Raw genomic sequence first — 25831 nt, 5'->3', positions numbered from 1 at the left:
GCACATGTGTCAACTTTACCTGTCTAAGGGCAGACAGGAGGTTTGTGCCATAATCACACATCACCATTCCTGGCTCCAGCTGGCATGGTGTGAACCACCTCTGGGCCTGCCCCTGCAGAGCTGCAAGATTCTCTGCTCCGATGTGGTTCCTATCCCCTAGACACACCAGCTGAAGCACTGCATGGCACCTTTTAGCCTAACACATTGAATAGCCTCTTGAACGCTTAGGGGGTACATGTGGTTCATAGAACAATCCAGCAGAGGATTGGGAACAGAATCCACCAGATGGAAAGGCAGAAGTTGTAGAGTCAGCAGTTTTGACAAGCTTGCATTTAGATGTTGGGCATGTGGGTGGCAGTGATTTTTTTTTCCCGCTGCAGCAGATGGGGCAGAGAAATTTGCCAGCTATAGTCTACAGCTGGTGGTGTGCTGCTGGAAGCTGGCTGTAAAGGACCTGGGACACGCTGTGCTATACCACCATCCCTGTCAGTGGAGGCTGCTGAGAGGTCATGAGGTATAGTGGGGGTAGAAGGAGGCGAGTAAGGAGGGGGAATAGATTGGCAGCCCTTTTGTGTGGCTTTCAGGTGCTTTTGCCAGGGGCTGAGTGGTGGGAGGTTAAATGCCTTGTTAAACATGTGGTACCTGAATGCCTGGTGTTTTTGCCATGCTTGATGTGCTTGAGACAAAGTTTGCAAATTCCAACAGTTGAGACTTGAGAGTTAAAAGTTGCATGACAAGTCGCTTGTCACTGCGATTAAATTGGAGCTCCAGCCAAAAGGGGAAGATCCACTTATTTGCCCCCTTAACGCCCCCTTCCACTGCCACATTTGCCACCTTTCGGGGGGGGGGGGGGAGCAGGTACCTGGTTTTGACAGGTATCCTCTCCCACTTCCGGGTGACGTCGCTGCAGTATAGTCATCCGGAAGTTTGGCCCCCCTTCTCCTTCCCACGTCGCCAGGCCATTCACAAAGCGCAGCCATCCCAAAATGGCGGCGGCAGCACCCAAGAGTCAACTGAAAAATCGGCTCGGGATAAGACTGCTGGATTCGTGGACAGGTAAGTTTCCTAATATTAAAAAAGTCAGCAGCTACAGTATTTGTAGCTGCTGAATTTAAATATTTTTTCTGACAGAGCCTGGAGCTCCTCTTTAACCACTTGTTTACTGGGCACTTAAACCCCCCCCCCCCCCCCCCCTCCTGCCCAGACCAATTTTCAGCTTTCAGCACTGACGCACTTTGAATGACAATTGAGCGGTCATACAACACTGTAACCAAAAATGACATTTTTATCATTTTTTTCCCACAAATGGAGCTTTCTTTTGTTGGTATTTAATCACAGCTAGGGTTTTTATTTTTTGCTAAACAAAAAAAATTGAAAATTCTGAAAAAAAAAAAAAAAAAAATCAACCATGTTTAATAGTTTGTTATAACATTTAGCAAACAGGTAATTTATCTGCTTCATTGATATGTGCTGGTGAGGGGGCACTGATAGGCTGCACTGATGGGCACTAATAGGCACAGATAAGTTGGTACTGATGGGTGGCACTGTTAGATGGTGGTGGTGGGCACAGGTAGGCGGCAAATGTAGGCACTGAGGAGCTGGGGCACATCGCAGTGATCGGGACTGATGTCCCTCTCACTGCCGCTGATGATCGGCTTTTTTTTTCTCCTTCCGCTGTCAGGCGCGAGGAGAAAAAATAGCCGATTACTGGCTGTGTTGACATCACATGATTAGTTGTCATTGACTGACAGCTGATCACGTGGTAAGCGGTCGGGATCGACCCATTACTCCGATCTGTGATCCAGCGAGTCTCATAGACTCGCTGACCACAGAGCGCCCTTCAGGGGTCGCGCAGGCCGCTCGTGCACAGGACGACGTCAATGGACGTGGTCCCGGCAATGCTGGTCCATGCTGTAGCCGTCAATCGGCTATAGCGCGGATCGCTAGAGGTTAAGCATTAAGAAAAAAAAAAAACACCTCTAATATTTATAGTGGAAATGCTGCACTATCTTGAGGTTAGCTAAAGCCCCATGCACACTATCAGATTTTCTGATGATTTTTTTTCCTTCATATTTACCAAAACCATATAATATGAGTATGCAATCAGGCAGGCCCTTGCACTACATAGTTTTGGTAAATCTGAAGACAAAAAAAAATCAGCAGAAAATCTGATAGTGTGTATGGGGCTTAAGTGCCTTGATGCAATGACACTAAATAAAAAATGTGTTGACGTGCAAACAAAGTCTTTTTACCATCGAGCATGTGATCACAGCATCAAAACCCTTATAATCCACATATGCATTGAAATGTATAAAGTGCCTCCATGCTGGTAAAATAAATACATAAAGTGTTTTCGTGCAAATGCCAAAAAATTCATACAAAATCAAATCAAAAACTTCTTGTATCAAATATAGTGATCCCAGTACATGCAAAAAAATATTGAAAGTGATCCAGTAATCAAAAGTGCCAAGTGCACACACAATAAAATGTTACAATTTCATATAAACAGTAACATCGTTAAATATTGAAGTCCATTCCAAAAAAATTCACAGCGTGTTCTTGCGTTCACTCAAGTGTTCCCCTTATGTGTGTACACTCACCTTAGAGCGTGTGACCTCACAATTAAGTTCAGTCAAATCCCGCTGAACCATCCCTGGGTTCAGTGTCTGTGATGGAGTCCTGGCTGCTCAGTTCTGCTGCTTCCACACTCGTGCAAAACATAAAAAGGTACTTGATAGTGCAATACAGTTTTATAAAATAATTTTATTAATAAACCATAACCCCTCTGACAGGGTACTCACATTTGCTGGGTGCTTCAGTGCACCACTCTATAGAAAGCCAAACAAAACACCAAAAAGCGGAAATAGTGCGTCTCTCCGTTCTGAGACAAATCATCTGTCTCCTTCTCCCTCCTGTCCCCTCCCAAACATGTGTTGATACAGGGATAAATCCTATCTTTCTCAGGGGGATTGTGATTGGACCTCACGGTTTGCGTGTCGGCTAATAAACACATTGACGGCAGTCATTTTCTTGTAGACCATGGACACTATCATCCATAGACTCCAAGCATCACATTGAAGTCAATGGTCACAAAAGACTGGGTGAATAAGGGTGCCCATTTATAATTACTGACTTCTGTTAGCTTCCCCATCTTGCTGTCCTGGGAGGTAATAGGAGGCGTTACACATTTACAGATTTTGGGTAGCTCGCAAAATTTCTTGGTTTCGGAATTTAAAAAAATAAAAATAAAAAAATATTAAAAACTTGATTTGTCTGTGCTTTTACCTGTAATTTCTGAAGCTATTGACGGGAACTCTAATGCCTCGTACACAAGATCGGACTTGGACAACAAAACCGTGGAATTTTGTCAAAAGGATGTTGGCTCAAACTTGTCTTGCATACACACAGTCACACAAATGTTGCCCAACAATTACAAACATAGTGACGTACTATGTAGTTTTTCAGCTCCTTAGCACCACCCTTTGGGCTCCTTCTGCTAATTTCGTGTTAGCAGAAGTTTGGTGAATCTTGATTCACCCTTTTCTTTTCGCGTTTTTCATTTCTCGCATTTCACTTCATGCTTTTCACATTGCGGAATCCGAGGAGAGAACGTGTTATTTATTATTGTCCTTGGAGTTATTGCTTTGACATTTTTTTGGTTGAATAATGATTTGATAAATTTTCTATATTTTTGGATGCATAGAATGCACTTTTCGGTTTTTGTTCTATTGGCAGATAGCATGTCTAATTATTTTTTTTTAATGCCCAATAAAAAAAAAAAATATGTAGAATGATACTTGGCTATGTGTTTTACGTCAAATGACAGTTTGGGAGCAGGCAGTTACATTTTAAAAAATACAATGTAAAATTAACAAGGAACACCAACATAGTTGTATCTTTGATCTTAAAAGCTATGGGATAACGATGTTGTGGTAACTTGCACAAATAAAAAACATAATATTATTCTTGATATCACTAGAAAAAAAAAATAAAAAAATAAAATAAAAAACCTTTGAAAATGTGTTTTCAATAACTCCATCAGTATCACCAACAAAGCAGCTTCATTATTATACCATTAAAAGTAGGAGAATGTGCGCTGAATTTGGAGATTTCATAATTTGCCACATCACGAATGTTAATTCTCCACACCGACCGCTTCCGAGCATGGGTGTTTGTACTTTGGACTTTTGTACACACGATCGGAAAGTCCGACAACACACATTTGTTGGCGGAAAATTTAAGAATATGCTAGCCAACATCTGTTGGCGAAAAGTCTGACAACAAATGTTCAATGGAGCATACACACGGTCGGACTTACCGCCAACAAGCTCACATCCAACATTTCCCAACGGAAAATCCAATCGTGTGTATGCGGCATAGGAAAATCCTAAGCATACTGCATTTACACAAGCAAAAGTTTGTTGAAAGAGAAAAGCACAATATCCATAGAGCTGAAAAACTTTAATAGAAAATAAAAGTACTTTCAAACCAAGTATGATATACACATGTTAAATGGTCAGTTCAGAGCTAAAAACTACTAAAATATATTATAAATTCATATAGGTCTAATGGGAACCATACAAAGGAGTCCAAGTTCATATATAAAATCTGTAGTCAATCTAAAGCCTTATACACACACTATCAGATTTTCTGCTGATGTTTTCCTTCGGATTTATCAAAACCATATAATAATGAGGTCAAACCTTAGGAATTTCAATTTGTATGCAATCAGGCAGGCCCTTGCACTACATGGTTTTGGTAAATCTGAAGGAAAAAAAAATAAGCAGAAAATCTGATAGTGTGTATGGGGCTTTAGAGATAAAAGAAAAAACACAGCGCATCACTAGACAGAAAGAAGATGATTTCTCCACAGTAGTGACTAGGGTGCTCAGAAATAAATTCTGTGTGCATCTGTATCAGTGCCTCCACCTTAGACAATGAGGGCCGCTCACCTCAAACTGTGGACCTCTGATTTAACACCGGTCAAACAAGACTTCTCAAACAGGTATATTAGACGATCGTTGCCTCTATGGGGATCCAATAAAATTAAATCCTGCCACTCCACATCACCAGCCCAGCAGGCCACAATCCAGCAATGGAGCTTTCCTTCCAGCGTGCTGAGGTCTCTCTCATTCCAAGCAAACAGCTCCACCTCGTTACTCATGAACTTGGACTCGTTTGTATGGTTCCCATTGGACTTCTATGAATTTTATTATATTTTAGTCGTTTTTAGCGCTGCACAGACCATTTAAGAATTTTACCTAGGAATTTATATATTGACCTTGAGTGTCCAGCTGCTTATGTGATTTAGGGTTTGTTTTGCACTGATTGAAAGACCAAGTTAGACTTCCCGGTAACTTGTTTTCCAGAAGTCTTTCAGGACAGCACCTGAGAGATAGTGACTCCTCCCTCCTCGTTAGGAAACACCTTCTTCCTCCAAACTTTAAAGGGAGGCACCTCCCTACCACACCTCAGTTGTAGAAGAGAGCCTCCGGCCCGGCTGGAACACAAACATATACGTTAGTCACAGCGTAGCATAATAAAATACAATAGGGCGGGATGTTGCTGTCCTGAAAGACTTCTGGAAAACAAGTTACCGGTAGGTCTAACTTGGCCTTTCCCAAGGTGTCTTTCAGGACAGCACCTGAGAGGATAACAGAGACTTACCCCTTAGGGCGGGACAACAGCTTGCAGGACCTTTCTGCCAAACGCTTGATCGCTGGCAGATGTGAGGTCCAGCCTATAATGTTTCACAATTGAAAAATGAAAAAACTCGACCATGTCGCCACCTTGCAGATCTGCTCAGGGGTGGCACCAGCTCTCTCTGCCCATGTAGACGCCAGAGCCCTGGTTGAGTGCGCACAAATTCCTGCCGGAGGTGATAACCCTGTTTGGGAATATGCCTCTGAGATAGATCATTTCAGCCATCTAGCTAAAGTAACTTTAGAAGCCTGGAAACCCTTTTTATTTCCTGAAAAAAGTACAAACAGTGAATCTGAATGTCTGAAAGGCTCTGTCCTTTCCAAGTAACACAGAGTCCTCCTGACGTCCAACATGTGGAAAAGGGTCTCCTTCTCTCCTTTTGGGTTAACGCAAAAGGTTGGAAGTACTATGTCTTGAATACGGTTCTGTACTGAAGCTACCTTCGGTAAGAATTTTGCATCTGTTCTAAGAATAACTGTCAGGAAAAATGGACAGATACGGTTCTTTAATTGACAGAGCATTTAGCTCACTGATTCTGCATGCAGACACAATGGCAATCAGAAAAACGGTCTTTAATGTGAGAAACCTAAGGGGCGCCTCCTCCAGGGGCTCAAAGGAACCCCTTGTTAGAGACTGCAGGACTACCGAAAAATCCCATCTAGGAAAAACCTTAAGAGGCTCTGGTCTAGACCTCTAGAGAGCTCTAAAGAATCTGATAACCAGCGGATCTGAGGCCACAGATCTTTCTAAGAACACTGTTAGTGCCGCTACCTGCACCTTCAGGGTACTAACTGCTAGTCCCTTGTCTGCTCCATCTTGTAAAAACTCCAAGATGGAGACAAGGCTCCCTGGAACCTGGGCGGATGAAAAACACCACGTATTATAAAGCTTCCAAACCTTAGCGTAAATGACCCTTGTAACCCTTTTCCTACTTGCCAAAAGGGTTGAGATCAAACGGCTGGAAAAACCCTTGCTCCTAAGGAGCTGCTTTTCAGAAACCAGGCTGTGAGAGCCAAGCTGGCCACTCCTGGATGATTTACTGGGCCCTGAAAACAACAGATCGTGCCTGAGGGGCAGATGCCAACAAGGCTTGATTGTCAATCCTAGAATGGTCGAAAAACAGGCCCTCTTTGGCCAAAAGGGCGTGATTAGTATAACTGGCACCTTTTCCTTCTGAATTCTTCTTAAAATTAACGTAATTAACTGAAATGGGGGGAAAGCGTGGCAAAGACGGAATTCCCATGGATATGCTAGCGCATCTGTGCCCAGCGACCCATCGCGACTGTCCAGGGGAAAGAACTGGGGGACCCGGGCGTTCTCCTTTGAGGCGAACAGGTCCACCTCTGGTAGCCCCCATTTCCCGGCAATCATTGAGAAGACCTCTGGGTTTAGAGACCATTCCCGAATAGGGTTTCTGCTTAGGAAGTCCGCTAACCTGTTTAGATCCCCTTTTAGGTGGACTGCTGATAGTGACAACAAATGCCTTTCCGCCCACCGAAGGATCTCCATGGCCAGTACTTGGAGCGACCTGCTTCTTCTTGTACCCCCCTGCCTGTTTAAATAAGCCACCGCCGTGGCATTGTCTGTTAGGACCTGAACATGCTGGGACTGAAGATCCTGAACAAATGACTCCAGAGCTAAGGCAATCGCCTTGAGCTCCCTCCAGTTTGAGGACCTTAGAGCCTCCTCTTTGGCCCAGGATCCCTGAGTGAAACACGTTCCTAGGTGGGCTCCCCACCCCCAGGAACTGGCGTCAGTTGTTAGTCTTTTCTCGACTGGAAAAACCCAGACTAACCCCTCTGATAGGACATCCTGTCTCTTCCACCACCATAGAGACCTTTTCACCTGGGTTGGCACTCTTACCTCTGCCTCTAGGGATGCCACTGTGTGATCCCAAGATCTTAGAAGAAAAGCCTGCAGACATCTGAAATGCAGCCTTGCCCACTGGAATGCCGGCATTGTTGAGGTAAGAACCCCCAAAGCTGACATAACCTGTCTCACCGTCAGATTTTGACTGGTCTGCAGTAAAGACACTGCACCGTAAATCCTGTCCTTTTTGTCTAAGGGAAGGAAGATCTTTTGATCCACCGAATTGATTAGATACCCTAAAAACCGAATCTCCTGGGATGGGTTTAGGGAAGACTTTTGGAGGTTCAAAATCCACCCCAGAGCCTCCAAATGGCTGCGAGCTTTGCCTAGATTGATCTGCAATTCTTCGCTGGATGGGGCGAAAAACAGCAGATCATCTAAATAAGGAATAACTGCGATTCCCTGAAGACGCAGCGGAGCTAAAGCTTCTGCCATCACTTTGGTAAAAATTTGGGGAGATGATGACAGACCAAAGGGTAAGGCTCTGAACTGGAGATGATGAACCACACCCCCCAACCTCCCCGCCAGCCTGAGGAACCTCTGAGACTGGGGCGAGATCGGGTATGCATCCTTTAAATCCACTGACGCTATAAAACAACCTGGCGTCAGAAGATTCCTGACTGAGAAAATCGAGTCCATCTTGAACCTTCTGTACCTGATGGACTCGTTTAAAGGCTTTAGGTTGAGAATCAACCGAAATTTTCCTGTCGGCTTTTTTACTAGGAAGACATGCGAATAAAACCCCTCCTGCTGTTCTTGTAGTGGTACTTGGACTACTACACCCTGCTGCATCAGTTCCTCGAGAGAGGACTTCATGGCCAGGGCCCTTAACGAGTCCCGTGGGGCGTTTGTAATCAAGAACCTTCTTGGGGGGTTCTTGGCAAACTCGAGTGTGTAACCCTGCGAGAGAGTGGTCAGAATAAACTGAATAAACTGACTTGAAGTTATCCCTGACCACTGCGGAAGAAATTCTTGTAGTGTTCCTCCCACCCGCAGAGACGAGTCATTGAGATTTTTCGGCCTGTGTAGGAGGACGAAAGAGAATTCCGCCTCTAACTTTCAGCTTCGGGGCGGACCAATTTTTCCTTCTCCCCTGCAACTTGCCGTCTTCATCCTGAGTTTTTTTTGAGGTCGAAAAAGACGTTTTGGCACCTGTTTTTTCTTTTTGACCGGGAAGGATCTTTTTTTTTTATCAGCTGTCCTGTCGAGAATATTATCGAGGTCAGGGCCGAAGAGAAGGTCACACGAAAAGGGTATCCCACACAGCTTGTTCTTTGATGCCGAATCACCGGGCCAGGTTTTAAGCCATAAGGCTCTTCTTGCAGCATTAGTTAAAGCTGCTGACCTGGCTGACATTTTAATTGCCTCAGCTGAGGCGTCTGCAATATAAGCAACTGCCACAGTCAGGGTAGGAAAAGAATCTAAGATTTCCTGTTTGGGGGAATCTGCAGCTATATGTGACTTTAGGTGGTTGAGCCAGTATTCCAAATTCCTGGCTACACATGTTGTGGCCATTGCTGGCTTTAAATTGCTCATAAATGAATTTAGAGGGGACCACCTCAGTCTCCTCCAACTCCTCTTCCGAATCTTTAACGGAAAGAGCAGTGGACTGCTTTTCCCTATCTGAAGGGTCTTCAGGCAGAGATTCCAACACTGGGATAGAGAACGACCCCTGGGAAGACTCTGAAGTGGAAGGCTGACTAACAGCCGGGTTTACTAGTGAGTCACAAAAATTCTGAATCGTGGCGTATAGCTCCTTCTTTACAGAAGCAACCAGACCCTCACATACAGAGGCTGATTCCTCTTTAACTAAAGAAGTAATGCAGGCACTGCATAAGGTTTTCTTCCAATTTTCTCCCAATTTGGCCCTGCAAGAAGGACATCTCTTTTTTGGGTCAGAGCTTTTAGCCTATGAAGAAAAAGAAAAAAAAGGGAAAAAAACCAGGGGACCCTTAGTGAGACCCAGTCTCAGCTTTGATAAGGATCACCACACAGGTGCACTAAGAAGAAACCAGTCAGCCTCTAGTGCCCAGACAGGCCCCTTGCCACCAGGGGGGAAAGAAAAAAAAAAAAAGAGAGAGAGACCAAAAGCCAGGAAATAGGAGAAAAAGGCAGACTTTAACCGCTGCCTCCTACCTGGACTTTGCTGGTGCCTGTGCCTATCCCCACTGCTGCAGACGCTGATTCTTCCATAGCAGGTGTGCAGAATTCCACTTGTGGCTTCACACGCCGCCTCCAGACTCCCATAATGCATCTGCACCGGACCGGAAGCGGAAATAGGCACCAGCTCCTGTCCTCCCCCCTGCGTCCACGCCGGAAACTAACGTTTTCGCCGACCCAGTGACCCGCTTTGTCGTTTCCGGCATGACCGCCGAAAGAACATGGCACACGCGCCGCCGCTCCTACGAACGTGCGGGCCACTGAATCTTCGGCTTTCTCCGAGCACTAAGAGGGGAAGAGGAGCCCGCTTGCTACCGCTGCCGAGGCCTGGGTAGGTCGGGAGGACAGCAGGTCCCTAAAGGAGGAAAAACGGGAAGGAAGCCTTGTCCCTCAGGAACACCCAAGAGACCTTGACTCCCTCCCGGGCCGGAGGAAACACAAGAACTGAGGTGTGGTAGGGAGGTGTCTCCCTTTAAAGTTTGGAGGAAGAAGGTGTTTCCTAACGAGGAGGGAGGAGTCACTATCTCTCAGGTGCTGTCCTGAAAGACGCCTTGGGAAATCCTTTTTACAATTTAGGATATACACACGGAAAAGGTATAAACAAGCAAGAAGTTTAAGGCTGGGTTCACATTGGTGCGAGCACAGACATGCGATTCGTACCGCATTGCTGTGCAGATCACATGCTATGTCTGTTTGATGCAAATTCAGCCATATAGTTCACACCCATGCAATCCGATTCCTGTACCATTTTAACTTTATATAGATACCCGCAGCGGTTCGCAGCTGTCAATGTGAAACGGTGTGCAATTCTGGTGCAATTCAGGTGCAATGTGGAAACCTGCACAGGAATCGCAGGGTTTCCAGTATTGCACCAGTGTGAACTGAGCCTAAAATCACATATGCACCTGCATGGAAAAAAAAAACAAAAAAAAAAAAACAACACCTTTTGGAATTAGTGTAAAATTAAAATTTATAATAAACATCGTTAATTGAGATGTTTCACACATCTATACTCACTCGGTATGGAAACTTAAGTTTTCTAAGTTCATTTTCCAGCTTGGTGGTGTAATCTGCCGAAACTTTCACATAACTAACACCGAGATTTTCTATGGATTTCAGAACTAGAAATAAAATAAAAAATTATTATTATTGTTATTATTATTAATAATTTGATACCATTCAAGTAGTACTTAATTTTTATTTGTAAGCTCATAAATTCTGTTTTTAAAGTGACCCTATTTTATATTAGAAAACATTTGGGATAAAAAAAATTGAAAAATTTAATCCTTAACCTTTATGAGGTGGCGACATACTTTTCTGTTATGGGTGATTGAACTTTCTTCCCCTGCCGGTAAACCAAGTTAAACACTTTTCTCATTACAGCGTGAAGAACGTCTCTGAATTAACACCAAGTATAATCGCATACCTGTGTAATCCATGAAGTGGCTCTGTCCACAGCCAAGTTGCCTACAGTATACAGCATAAAGCTTTCTGCACGGTTATTGACATGATTTCAATATTATAGGAATATTTTGTATGTATGCAATCATTTTCCAGGATAGCCACATGAGAGATGATTGGTCCCATCCTCTACAGCAGGGGTCTCAAACTGGCGGCCCTCCAGCTGTTGCAAAACTACAAGTCCCATCATGCCTCTGCCTGTGGGAGTCGTGCTTGTAACTGTCAGCCTTGCAATGCCTCATGGGACTTGTAGTTTAGCAACAGCTGGAGGGCCACCAGTTTGAGACCCCTGCTCTACAGGAACCACAGGCAGGAACTCCCACCTCACTCATCCCTCAATTTGAATTTAAAGAGTACCTCCACCAGTAAGAACACGGCCCTGCAAGATTTTTAGAAATACAGTTTGCCAGTAAGACTAACAAAGATTTTCTGCAATCATCTCCCATGACAGCAACATGTGAGGATAATTAAAAATCATACATCAGGGCAAGTCAACACTTTCATTCATTAATTAGACCATGTTAGCAGCCCTAACTTGTTCCACTAATGCTCCTGTGCTTTCTGCACATGGTGTTGCAAAGGAATGGATGGAGGGTGCTGTAATGGGCGATGACTTTACTTTTCTTTATAAACAAAGCTAATGGCATTGCTTATCCATCTAGCCACTGAACATTTTGGTGCCCAAAGACTGTTAAAGGAGCCACTAAAAAGCACCAGAAGATGACTATCTGATGTTTTTCGTCAAGTCCAAAAAAAAAAAAAAAACACATACATCCAAGCAATGAAATTGATTTACCTACTTTTGAATGCTCACAAAATGACTTCTTTGAAACATTGGTGGCAGCAGTGGTTGTACACATAGCCGCTGGCAGCGTTGTTTCTTTGCAAGCCGACTGCCGGCTTTTTCCTGGAAGTGATTTTGGCAGATGTAAGGTCAGCAAAAGCAAGAGGCCAAGGCTGGGTTCCCCAGGAGTTTGCCCAAGGAACAAGGTCAAGTTCCATTAGTGTCACAATTTTTATAACTAAAAGCAAAACTTTTTTTTTTAGTTTTGGATAGAGTGGAGAGGGATTAGAATACCCATTTGGTTTCTATTGACCCCATTAGGGAGATTCACCCTCTATATTTCTCTTGTTTACCAACTATCAGTGAAAGTGAACGTAAAGAAAATCCCACATTTTGGGAAGTCTCCAAAAAAGTAATATAGGGGAAATCTTCCAATGTGGACACTAGTTCTGGTTACCTGAGGTCTCCAATGAATTCCCTTAATTTACAAGGATTTCATATAACTTTCTGTTCGGCTATGGGACAGGAAGTGAAGGAAAATCTTCTAAATGGGACACAGATGGTGAAAAAAACAAAAACAAAAAAAAAAAGTTTTTGTGCTCTATTGGACAGAGAGAAACACAAACTAAACTCACATTAGTCACAAGAGAGGTGGGGGAGGTTTTTAATCTTCCTGCTTGTTTCCTGTAGAAGGTAAAGCATTTACAATAATCTCATGTTGCTGTCCTGAAACATGATTGGGGAAAGTATTCCTACAATTATACACAAGGTTAAGAATCTCTAACATTGAGCTCTGAAACCTTTTAAAATCAATACAATGTCCCCCGATGGCAACAAAAATAAAAGCCTCAAATTTAAGCCTGGTAGACATGGGCAAAATATAGGTCTACATTTGGTCCATGTGTACAGCAGCCTGTCCGACAGAAGCCGCCCAAATATCTGACTTCTGTAGAATGGGTATGCCAGAAAAAAAAATGCTTCGGGGTTCTGGAGATTATTTTCTGCCTGTTCTGTTCCTCCTGACACAGCCCCATGGCCCTGCTGGCCTGGGGTGCAGAACCATGCATTTTGAGTCTCTGAGCTGCTAGCCCGAGGCAACGCAACTGCAGGGATAGGCCTGAATGGATTTCAGGGCCTATTGATCCAAAGGTGGTTCGGTGTCGTCTCATCTGAAGGGAGAGGCCCAGCAACTGAAGAACCCCAGGGGAGGACTCTTCAGGAGAAGGCCGTGCGCAAGGCTGGCTTCTCTGAAGGAGCCTGGAGACTTATTCGAAGGACACAACCTGGATCTACACTCATATGGTATCGCCGGATCGGCTGAGAGATACTGGTACTGTATGATAGCTCTTTAAATTTGTCTAAGTCCCTCAGTAACGCTCAAGTCTGTGGCAGAGACTTTGTCAAATATCCTGCGTTTAGGTGTACATCACAAGTCTGTGGCAGAGACTTTACCGAGCACCCTACCGGCTGCTAGGCCTAGTGAGAGGAGGTTATTCAGGGGTTGTAAAATCCAGTTGTGAAACGGTTGCTATTCTCTGGATTTTCCTATAGGAGACTTTCCATTTTTGCATTCTAAAGTACCTGAACTTACTCCTAACCCTCTACCCTCCATTGAGAGACTCTGTTTTTAAATAAATAACCCAAAAGAATATTCAGTGTAAGTTTCCACATTTCTTTGGGCCATCTACTACGGGAATCCCTAGACGGAGAAGCAGACAAGAGGGTAACGGTAAGCCCAATAAAACCAGCAGCTCCTTCAGGGGTTAGTGCTACAACTCCATAAGCAGAGGCTTTCTAACATAATTTAGAGCCAGTTAAACAGCTAATGCACATTAACCTGATAATTATGTCAGAATCAAAAAACTGTTAGTTTATCAATGTGAGCCCTCTCTGATTATATAATAAATTATGCGATACATGTAAGCCAACCATGAACCTCAATAGTGTTAACATCAAATACTGCAGTTCTATTGTGGTGCTAAATGTACTACACTAAAATATTAATTAAAACGTATTCTGGAAAAAAAAAAAACACTACTCACGTTTAAGTCTTTCAACAGCAAAGGTTTCAAACTCTGAAAGGGAAATATTTTCAGTAGGTGGAACCTGATAAAACTGTAGACTGAATGGGTAATGCTCACTCTTCCTTTCTCCAGTTAATCTGGGATTTATCTTCAAAGTCCGATTCTTAGAGAACTGCATTGCCAAAAAGAGAGGGAAGATGGAATACACAACCTGCCATTAAAAAGAAAGGCAAATTCAGTTAAATAATTCAACCAGCATTTACTGCAAATTTTCTAAACCACTTCAGCTCCAGAAGGTTTTACCCCCATAATGACCAGTGGCAATGCAATATGGCACAGCATTACTTTAACTGACAATTGCGCAGTCATGTGACGCATGTACGCAAATACAATTTTTTTTTTGTTTATAGCACAAAAAATAAAAAATGACAGACAATTTTAAAAATAATAATATTTTTTACTTTCTACTATAATACATAGCCAATTTTTTTTTTTTTTTTTTTTTTTTAAAACAAAAAAAAAAAAATTCTTCATCAGTTTAGGCCAATATGTATTCAGTTACATATTTTTGGTAAAAAAAATAAAAAATAAATAAAAAAAAACCCAATAAGCGTATATTGATTGTTTGCGCAAAAGTCATTGCGTCTACAAAATAGTGGATATTTTTATGGCATTTTTATTTTTTACTTGTAATGGCGGTGATCAGCAATTTTTAGCAAGATTGTCAATGCCAGACAGCACAGAGGTCTGCTTGTTTACATCGGCAGACCGCCATTCTGTCTCTGCGGGAAACGATTGTGGGTGGCTGGTGGACATCGCGTTCGCCGGGCCCACTGATTGGCTCCTCCTGTGGCCACCTTGCCGCAGTATATGTATGGAAGGCGGTCGGGAAGTGGTTAAACACGCTTAACCACCTCCAGCCCAAAGGACGTCATATATGACGTCTTTGACTTTCGGTGGTGATATCTGAATGATGCCTGCAGACCGAGAAAAAGAATCCGCCACCACCGGATGAAGATCATAGAGACTTCCGGTGACCATATGGTCACCAGTCATCTCTATGACCATTGGAGACCGCAGATGTAAACAAAGCTGAGATGCAGCTGAAAAGCATCAAATCGTTCATTTTTTTTTTTTTGATCTGATGCTTTCCAGCCTGAAGACGAGATGTGGGGTATTATAGACCCCACATCTCCCCATAAAGAGGACTTGTCACGCATCATTCCTATTAGAAGGGGTGTTTACATTCCTTGTAATAGAAATAAAAGTGATAAAAAAAAATTAAATTAAAAGAGAAAGTGTAAAAATAATAAAAAGTTAAATAAATTAGTAAAAATAAAAATATAAAAAGCACCCCCATCCTTCCCTGTGTGCTCGCACACAGAAGCGAATGCACACGTAATTCATACCCGCATATGTAAATACCATTCAAACCACACATGTGAGGTATCACCACGTGCATTAGAGCAAGAGCAACAATTCTAGTAGTAGACCTCCTCTAACTCTAAACTGGTAACCTGTAAAAAAAAATAAAAAAATTAAAGTGTCGCCTGTGGAGATTTTTAAGTACCAAATTTGGCGCCATTCCACAAGTGTGCAAAAATTTAAAGCGTAACATATTGGGTATCTATTTACTCGGCGTAACATCATATTTCACATGTTTGGGGGTTCTAGAAAAAAAAAAAGGGAGGAGGAGTGTCGGAATAGACCTGGTATGGAAGTAGTTAAAACGTGTTAGTAAACCCACGGTACACAGAACATGGATGGAAATAACATAATAAAACTGCTAAATACCTTTTCTTTTCAGCAGTATAAAGAAGTCTTATAACTTCTGTCAGTATCTGGTTAAAGCTTGTAGGAGTTTTCATTCTCCTCTGACTTTCCTATGAGGTTACAGAACCCCTGATCCTCTCTGAGGTGCTGATTGGCCCTGTGCTGATCACATGCACCCTCCCAAGGAAAAAAATAAAATCTCTAGCAATACACACCAAACTGAGCATGTGCCCCCAAGGCTCTGTACTAATCAGTGGATGGACTGGGGACAGTGGAAGAAGGGGAGGATCCGAGAAGACAGGATCAAACAGCCTTTTTAGGCAATGCACAGGATTAACCTATTAGGCTCCACAGTGAGTATAACAAGAATGATTTACTGCAAACAGACATATTTTACGGTTGTGGGTTTAGTAACACTTTAAATAACCATGAACATTAACATTGTTTTACCTACCTCTGCTCACTGTATAGACATATGATGGGCAGGATTCTCTCTCATTCTGGGATGACCTCGCCCCCCTCTTACCGCGCCCAGCTGTGTCCCTGGTACATGGCTTGACCCTGATCTTGGTAAAGAGACAATCATGCTGCTCTTTACCCATGTGATCAGCTGTGTCCAATCACAGCTGCTCACAGGTAAACAAGGAAGTGCCAGTAACTAGCTCTCCTCGCCTCACACTGACAGAGTGTGAGGAAAAGAGAGCTGATCAGCGGCATCTCCTCACAGGGGAGACCTGTAAATATAACCAGGGCACTGATCATCAGTGCAGTCTCAACTGTACCCAGCAGTGATGCCAGTCACAGTGGTTGCAGAAGAAAAAAGGTGGATGTCCTTAGGTGGCCTAGTCAGAGCCCAGACTTAAACCCCATTGAAAATCTGTGGAATGACTTGAACACTGCAGTTCACAAATGGTCACCATCACATTTAACGGAACGTGAGCAGTTCTGCAAAAAAGAGTGGGCAAATATTGGAAAAGGTGGTTCAACAAAATACTGATAAATGTGGTGTGATCCTTTTTCCAAATCAGTGATTTTGTTTTTGAATTGAATTTTTTTTTCTGACGTGTTGGCGTTATACATTTCACTTGGATGTTATAAAGTTGAGTAAAACAAAAAACGATGCCCGTCTTCATCTCAGACAGCAACGCAATAAAATGTGATTATTTTAAAGGGGGGGTGGCAATTCTTTTTTTATAACCACTGAAACCTCATCATTGAAATATAAAATGGTATTCGTGAACAAAGTATCTCCATGCAAAACAATCGATAACTTTCCTCCCGATCGCTCGTATCTCAATTGAGTCTATCTCCAGCAGAATGGAAGTTACGGTATTGAAACGTTTGCAGACTCCATTGTTTTGATGGAGGACCGCTTCCCATCTGAATAGCGCAGGAAAGCGCTCCACGTTCCTGTACAGTGCGATTCTGCACGCCATTCATTTGAAAGGGCTGCAAATTGCACCAGACCACACAAACAGTAACAGATGCCCTACTTTAAAAGAACAAGTTGCAGCAAATGGCATGGTACTACAGACCCACGTGATTGTGTGGCCTCAACTCAATGCATTTACAGTCTACAGCTGGCGCGTTGGCAAGAATAAGTTAACACTCTCCGCAAAGGCAGAGAGCTTTGAGATCAGCACACAGAACACCCTTTCCTGCACCACATTCTGGTGTAAACCAACCAAACATCAAAGAGATAACAATATGAAAGCGCACATGGCCACCATACACATGACAACCTGATTGTACAATTCATTTTCTATCCAGTCAGAGAGCATGTTGTGTTATATGCCTATAGGTAGATTGTTCAGTCAGATTATAATGCATATAGTGAGCTTTAGATGAACAAGGCAGCCTTGTGCTGAGGCATGAGGCGATGTATCATCAGAGAAGCTCCCTAACTGAGCGCAGTAACCAGGACAACATCACACACCTTATTCTCTTCTCTTCTGCACTCTCGCGCCGTCAGATTGAACGCGGGAAAATGGAGAAGACAGCCAGCCCAAAGCAATCGCAATAACAAACAAATGGATTTAGCTCCTATGAGTCAAGGCAAACACAAGATGAAATGGCTGATTACAGAGCACATCGATAGACACGTGATCTTCACATGACATGATACGCCAGGACACATCCAATAGGCGACCGCCGTTCCTAATAGAGCCACCTGATAGGCCGCCTAGGCAAAAATACATCGCCATTACCTTGGTGGTAAAAAAAAAAGCGGCGACATACTCTCGCTTTAATTTAATTTTACTTTTACAAAACGCCAAAAAGCAACTAAAGCAGCGACGTGCCTTTGCTTATTCTTTGCGCCAAACAATGCCGGTAGTCGGCGTCCCATATACACAGTAGAGGAGAGGTTAGTAGAGAATTAGTCAAAGCCCCCCATACATAGGCTGGAGGGATCTGACGTCATCATTGCGCGCACTAAGGATAGGAGGACTACCTTTCCCAGCTGTCAGCCTGCCTGGTCACATGGCAGGAGCGGGAACCGTTGTCTGTCCGGAGAGGCAAGTATAAGCGTATATTGCTAGGAACGGTTGTAAGTGTTAATGAAGCGGTTATAGTGCAAAGTCCCTATGTGGGAGAGATACCCGGGAAATGAAGATAGGCGGACTGACAATCCATGGGGCTTTCCTGTGTCCCTGTCCACACAAAACATCACCTGCTTATTGCACTGTGCCCACATACGTTCGTCCCTACGCACTTTAGCTGCAGCTGAAGCAGCTGAGGATGTTTACCTACCAAGCGTGACGGTTTATAATTCCTGCTGTGGCTGCAACATGTGTACACCCCTGGTCACTGCAGTTAAAGGGGGTGTTGTTGGGGGTGAGTAAAAACGGCTCAATATGAGGTTTTACTGCCCCCAAACTGCAACTGTAAACAAGCCCTTACTGTTCTGAGCCCCTTATCACAGTTGCTGTTTAGGGAACCTCAGGGACGAGGACATCTGAGTGGGGCCCCTAGGATGAGGACAGCTGAGCCCAGGGCCCCTGGGATCAGGAAAACCACTTTCCATGGGGCACCCATATGTGCTCACCATAGAGTCTCATTGCTGCATCTATTGACACAGAAAGCGGGACTCTGCCCTGTGGCACAGCATTTGGATTGGATCTGGCTCGAGTAAGAAAAGGGAGGGGTGGTACTGCTGCTCAGAAGGTTTTTCACCTTAATGTACGAAATGCATTAAAATGAAACTTGGACTTGCAACCACTTGCTGACCGCCTTATGGTAAATATACATCGTTAAAGGCGTTAAATATTGATCAAAAACTTTGCATGACCTGGAGGCATTTTGCCAAGATAAATGGACATCTATACCACCTGCAAAAATTGAACAACTATTAAAAAGATGGCAAGTGGTTAAGTAAGGCTATGCAGACTTTGGAACAAGAATCCTATCGTTTACTTGTGCCATTCTGTTATGGCCTACAGTTGAATATGTGTATGAATGGTGAATACTTCATTCATAAATTGGATGTGTACTGAAATCAACCAAAATATACTTAAAGCGATGATCCTAATGAGCAAATAAATATGAACTTAAGTAAATATTATATATTATATAATCAATGTCGAGCAGGATCTTAGAATGTATCAAACAAGTGCTAAAAACAGTAAAAAGTTCACAGCATAGGTGAAAAGATGATTCCTCAGTAGTGACACCACACACGACACCCACGAAGATGTGACAGGGTACAACAGGAAAGGATCCCCCAAAATAAAAATACTACCGCTTACCACCTGGCTAGATCTCTTGTTGGAAATCCAACATGCCTGTGGCTTATCCCCCCGCCAGGGTCTCTGTGTCAAGGTAGCAAGATGTTTCCCAATGCTCCACTTAGTAAGCCAGCAAGATGTTTCCAACTGTTCAAGGTAACAAGATGTTGCCAAACTTTCCAACCTTTCACCACAGCCATCCATAGCGCAACTGGTATGTACTCATTACACCTTAAGTAGTTTGTCACAGGGTCTTCATATTCTACAGTTTTAATTTCTTCTATTGTAAAAACCACATGAGAGACACTTTCTGGTTTGTATTTACCAGAGTCTCCACCACCTTGACGATGTGTAAGTGGTGGGAGCTGAGGAGTACTAGAGTACCTACCGTCTCAATGAAGAAGGATTTGTATATGGATTAAGGTGAAAAGTTTCTCTGGACTTTTCTCCTCATGTGTTCAGACTAAGGACTAAAAAAAAACAAAAAAATAGATCACCGGCTGCAGTGAGATGGACATTAGTCCCGATCACTGTTATGTGCCCTCTACAAGTGCCGCCTGTCGGTGCCCACCAGCGCCACCTGTCAGTGCCGTCTATCAGTGGTACCTATCTGTCCCCATCTGTGCCTATTGGTGCCCATCAGTGTAGCCTATCAGTGCCGCCTTATCAGCACATATCAATGAAGTAGAAAAATTACCCGTTCGCAAAATTTTATAACAAACTATTAAACATGATTTCTTTTTTTTTTTCAAAATTTCACTTTTTACTTTTTGCTAAACAAAAAAAAAAACTCAGCTGTGATTAAATACCACCAAAAGAAGCTCTATTTGTAGGGAAAAATGCAAAAAATTGCATTTGGGTACAGTGTTGTATGACCGCGCAATTGTCATTCTAAGTGCGTTGGAGCTGCACGATTCTGGCTAAAATGAGAATCACAATTTTTTTACTTATGCAGGCCATACACGGTCGAATTTCGAACGAATTTTCTTTTCAAAATCAAAAATCTTTTATCTCCGTACATTTTCTTTTCTTATTACGTTTCTCGCACGATTCTCCCATCATTGATTAGAAAATCGTTAGTTTTTCTAAAAATTTCCAACATGTCCGATTCCTCAAATTTTAATTTCGCACGAAAATCGGCTGTTGCTGCAGCCCACTAATGGTTCGAAATGCATATGAAAATTCTTAGATATGATTTTCGAAAGAAAATTCTTTTGAAATTCGAACCGTGTATGGTCGGCATTAGAAGATAGATCACGATTCTCGCGGCGTATCATATTTCACATTAAAACAAAAAATTATTGTGCTAACTTTACTGTTTATTTTTTTTATTTCTTGACGTGTATTTTTTCCCAAAAAATTGCATTTGAAAGACTTCTTTGGGCAAATACAGTGTGACATAAAATATTGCGGCAATTGCCATTTTATTCCCTAGGGTCTCTGAGAGATATATATATATATATATATCTATCTATCTATCTATGTGTATATAAAAAAAATGGGATTCCAAGTAATTTTCTAGCAAAAAAATATTGATTTTAACTTAAGGAAGAAGTGTCAGATGAAGATTTAGACTTTAAGTGGTTAAACGTCCTGCATTTAGTGCCGGTTCACACTAGTGCGATGCCAGACATTGCATGTAATTCGCAGCGCACTGCTGTTCACATTACATGCGATGTCTGTGCGGGTGCAATGTCAGCCATACAGATAGCATGGCTGATATCGCACCGCATTCGGTCCAAACATGCACAGGACCCTTTTTTCTGTTCGGACCAGTATCGGATCGCATGTGATCCGATTCATGTCCGAACTGTCAGTTCGCAGTGCGATACGCAAGCTGAAATGGGGGTGTCGTTAACATATAATGACACTCCCCAGCAGTTCGCATATGGCAGTGTGAACTGCCGTGCGTGTCGGGAGCGATGTGGGTTAAATGAGATCTAGCCAGGTGGTAAGCGGTAGTATTTTTATTGGTGGAGGATCCTTTCCTGTTGTACCCTCTCACATCTTCGTGGGTGTCGTGTGTGTGGTATCACTACTGAGGGCTGAGGAATCCTCTTTTCACCTATGCTGTGGACTGTTTACTATTTTTAGCACTTGTTTGATACATTCTAAGATCCTGCTGGACATTGATTATATAATATTTAAGTTCATATTTATTTGCTCATTAGGATCATCACTTTAATTTAGTGTATTTGGATGTATACTGAAATTAATCAAATATATGAATTAAGTATTCACCGTTCTCATTTATTATGTAGTTTTTTTTCCTTATAAATGTTTATGTGCTTCTCGCATTAAGTTACAGCAGGAACTCAGGAAGTGTTTATCAATTGAATTTTTAATTAAATTATTTTTCACTACGCATCTATTTTTAAGAGGTAATTAGACACCGCTGTATTACCATGTTTTTTAGTTGAATATGTTTGCTTGAAATAGTTACGGTACCTCTTTTCAGATGTGTGAATTATTTTTAAAAAACTACTCGTCCAAGGGACCAAATTGGGGTCCCAATCTACTTTTCCCTCATTACAATCTACTTGTTCTAATAAAAAATATATAATTTTAACCAAAACAGTATTTAAATCTGAGGTGCCGTTAGGAACGTCTTGGGCTTTTATAAGCAAATCAAACTTTTTATGTTTTTAGCATTGTGCTTATTATCTAATACTCACCTCTTTGCCTGTCTCCAGCACCACACCCAGGAACTAGCAGGGAAGGGAGAGACCTTGCAGTGTGATGAGCACTGATTACTCCCCCCCCCCCCCCCCCCCCCATGCTGTGCCCTCCTGACCCCAACATTCTGGTATACTGATCCTGGACCCACTGTGCCCTGTCCTGCTTAAAGCGGGAGTTCCACCGTTTTTTTTTTTTTAAAGCCAGCAGCTACAAATACTGCAGCTGCTGACTTTTAAAATAAGGACACTCACCCGCCCAGCACGCCCGCGATGTCTGCACCCGAAGCCGATCTCTCGATCGTCTCTCAGGTGCTGCCGCCGCCATCTTGGGTATGGGAATCAGGAAGTGGAGCCTTGCGGCTTCATTTCCCGGTTCCATACTGCGCATGCGCGAGTCGCGCTGCACAATAAGGATGGTCCCCGCTGTCTCTGGGATCCGTGTGTTTCCCAGCACACAGCGGGGGTCCTGCGGAAAGGGGCGTATATTCTGCACATATCTATGCCGGAAGTGGGTGCAGATACCTGTACTGTATAGGTACCTGCACCCCCCCTCCCCCCTGAAAGGTGCCAATTGTGGCACCGGAGGGGGGGGGAGGGTTCCAATGAGCGGAAGCTCCACTTTAGGATGGAGCTCCGCTTTAAAGATTTCTTGTAGTATTTATTTCTATTTCTAAGAATAATTATATCAACAGCTTGCTGATAACGCCAATGTTCCATGGTCTGTAGATATTAAAATCATTTCAGGGGTTCCCTGAGATCTCATACTTTTTGCCAAGGGTTCCTCCAAGATAAAAAGTTTTATAAACCCTGCCATAGACACAGGCTGGAGGGGCATGACACAGCCTGCTAAAAAAAATTGCTTTGAAATATAAATTTGTGTGAATCTTGAAAACACTGTTACTTACAAGAGAGGCTCCTCCTACCTAGCACAGGAAACACAAGATCCAGGATCATACAAAAAGGCACCAGCCCAGGATTTGTCAGTATGTGTTTACTTCCACCAGACAGGATCACTTCAAGCCTTTTTTTGTTTTGCTGTCAGGCCTATGTGGTAGGGGCCTCCCTAAACCAGAGCAATGTTCTGGAGGGTTCTGGGGTTTGGGTTCTCCCAGGCATGGAGCCTAGGAATTGAGGGGCCCCTTCTCCCTGTATTTCTTGGTCCATAATGTGCATGCAGAGGTGGAAGAAGCCTTTTGCCTTGTGTTAAGGGGACATACTTGTGCTGGTGAAGCTGTTCTGTCTCTCTGCCTCCGACTCCTGGTGCCCTTTTCAGGCAGCCGAGTGAAAGTATTTTTTATATTATGTGACTAGCACCTCACCGTAGTGTAAAGCTTTCCCAAACATTTTCGATCTCTTTTCCTTTTTTTTTTTTTTTTAATCAAAAACCGGCAGTGATTAAATACCACAAAAAGATAGCTCTAGTTGTGTGAAAAAAAATGATAAAAATGTAGTTTGGGTACAGTGTTGTATGACCATTCAAAGAGTGACAGCGATGAAAGCTGAAAATTGAACTGGGCAGGAAGGGGGTTCAAGGACCCAGTAAGCAAGTGATTAATACTGGGACTCCAAAAAGTGGATGTTTAGTGGAATCCTACTTCAATTTAAAAACACTTGCTGTCTATAGGCCATATATAAATGATGCCACTCATGCAAATCAGTCAGCTTTTGGTCTGCCCACAGCTGAGAGCAGTGAAAGTCAATAACTACACACTGCTTGGCTCCTCATTTGCTCACTGGAGCAGCAGACTCTATCTCTCAGTTGTGTGGTGAAAGATGGAGTCAGCTGTCAGACAGGTGGGTGTATACTGGCAATATTGTTTAGATCCTTCCTGAACTTGGCGCTGCTCAGTAGCCCACTATCATCTGACTCTTGGTCGCAGAAGATCCTTAATGTACTCTCTTGACCCTAAAGAGAAGTATGAACAAAAGAAGTATATGTGTCCATTTTTTTTTTTTTTTAAACCTTTTTGCTGGCTCTTTTCCTTTTTATATTCACCAGGTAATCCTACAAAAGCACATATCTTGTTCCTAGATGGTGCTATGCTCACTTCTCCACTGTGGAGGGAGGGAGCGAGCGAGCGTTCCATGGCTGGTCTTCAGATAGTTCTGCATTTTGTTCTCCATTACATGGGGGATGCTGTGATGAGTAGTTTAGAGATGGCATAACATTTTATATCAGGGGTTGACAAATTTGCTTTGAATTTAGGAGCCAGTTAAAAAAGTTAGGAGCCAGGGTTTTTTTTTTTTTTTAGTGATAGGGATTGTCAGCTCCCGGGGTAAGGCCACTCATTTTCACCCCCTATCCCTAACTCACAATGGAGCACCCAGTTAATAACTCCATTGATAACTCCATTGAAACGCTGTTACATCAGGGTTATGGGCTGACCAGAAAGTAAGGCTGGCAACAGATGGAACTGGCTGGCACTGGTTTCCACTGGCAGGCACGTGGCACTGGCAGGTGACACTGGTTTGGAACTGGCAGGTGACACGTGGCACTGATTGGCAGGTGGCACTAGTTTGGAAGTGGCAGGTGGCCCTGGTTGGTGATGGCAGGTTGCCCTGGTTGGCGGTGGCACTAGTTGTCACTGGCAGATGGCACTGCTTGGCGGTGGCACTAGTTGGCACTGGCCGGTGGCACTAGGTGGCACTGATTGGCAGGTGGCACTGATTGGCAGTGGTGGTGGCACTGGTTGGTGGTGGCAGGTGGCACTGGTTGGTGGTGGCAGGTGGCACTGACTGACGATGGCACTGGCAGGTGGCACTGATTGGCGGTGGCACTGGGTGGTGGCAGGTGGCACTGGTTAGTGGTTGGCGGTGGCACGGGTTGGCGGTGGCACGGGTTGGCGGTGGCACGGGTTGGCGGTGGCACGGGTTGGCGGTGGCAGATAGCACTGGTAGGTGGTGGCAGGTTGCACTGGTAGGTGGTGGCAGGTTGCACTGGTAGGTGGTGGCAGGTTGCACTGGTAGGTGGTGGCAGGTTGCACTGGTAGGTGGTGGCAGGTTGCACTGGTAGGTGGTGGCAGGTTGCACTGGTAGGTGGTGGCAGGTTGCACTGGTAGGTGGTGGCAGGTTGCACTGGTAGGTGGTGGCAGGTTGCACTGATTGGCGGTGGCAGGTGGCACTGGCGGTGACACTGGGCACTGGCAGGTGGCACTGATTGTCATTGGCGGTGGCACTGGTTGGTGGTGGCAGGTGACACTGGTTGGTTGCAGGTGGTATTGATTGGCGGTGGCACTGGTGGTGGCAGGTGGCACTGGTTGGTGGTGGCACTGATTGGCGGTGACAGATGGCGGTGGCAGGTGGCACTGGTTGGTGGTTGCAGGTGGTATTGATTGGCGGTGGCACTGGTTGGCACTAACAGGTGGCACTGGCAGATGGCACTGGCAGGTTTCACACGGAGCATTCTGTTACTGAAATGTAACAGAGGAGCTGTCAGAATTGAGCTTAATGTCAGAATGGGCGGGACCCAGCCAGGGTGTGAAACTGACAAGTAACAGAGAGGCGGATATGTCAGATTTGAGCTTGATGTCGGGGTGGGCGGGACTCGGCAGCTATCAAACACCAGCCAACGATTGGGCTGCTTAAGAAAAGGGGCAGGCCACATACACGTAGCGGCCCGCCCAGATCCATTGGCTGGTGTTTGATAGCTGCTGG

The 25831-nt window shown here is 43.8% G+C and overlaps 3 protein-coding genes across 10 annotated transcripts in view; 1 reads left to right on the top strand and 2 right to left on the bottom strand.

Annotated features, from left to right (window-relative positions):
* Positions 1-17870, bottom strand: part of PRIM2 (DNA primase subunit 2) — a 264458-nt gene extending 246588 nt beyond the window's left edge. Inside the window, exons 1-3 of the mRNA XM_077489506.1 lie at positions 17711-17870; positions 14020-14212; positions 10750-10853 (exon numbers count right to left, since the gene is read on the bottom strand). Coding sequence (XP_077345632.1) covers positions 10750-10853; positions 14020-14179 — 264 coding nt within the window. The 5' untranslated portion in view covers positions 14180-14212; positions 17711-17870. The remainder of the gene's footprint in view (positions 1-10749; positions 10854-14019; positions 14213-17710) is intronic.
* Positions 4020-25831, bottom strand: part of LOC143989955 (uncharacterized) — a 269998-nt gene continuing 248186 nt past the window's right edge. The window contains exon 3 of the mRNA XM_077490209.1: positions 4020-5570. The gene's annotated coding sequence lies outside the window, so the exon portion shown is untranslated. The remainder of the gene's footprint in view (positions 5571-25831) is intronic.
* LOC143989382 (E3 SUMO-protein ligase ZNF451-like) overlaps positions 18137-25831 on the top strand; it is a 77519-nt gene continuing 69824 nt past the window's right edge. For 4 of the 8 annotated variants that reach the window (XR_013277025.1, XR_013277024.1, XM_077489498.1 and 1 more), the window contains exon 1: positions 18146-18290. The gene's annotated coding sequence lies outside the window, so the exon portion shown is untranslated. Of the gene's footprint in view, positions 18291-25831 lie in introns of all 8 variants that reach the window. The other 4 variants (XM_077489490.1, XM_077489489.1, XM_077489491.1 and 1 more) reach the window with 4 other exon arrangements.

The sequence above is a fragment of the Lithobates pipiens genome, unplaced genomic scaffold, assembly GCF_037356315.1.
Source record: "Lithobates pipiens isolate NorthernLeopardFrog02 unplaced genomic scaffold, aLitPip1_a1.2 Scaffold_18, whole genome shotgun sequence".
NCBI classification, from domain to species: Eukaryota; Metazoa; Chordata; class Amphibia; order Anura; family Ranidae; genus Lithobates; species Lithobates pipiens.
The sequence above is the reverse complement of the archived record's forward strand: the minus strand, read 5'-3'. Positions and strand labels throughout refer to the sequence as shown.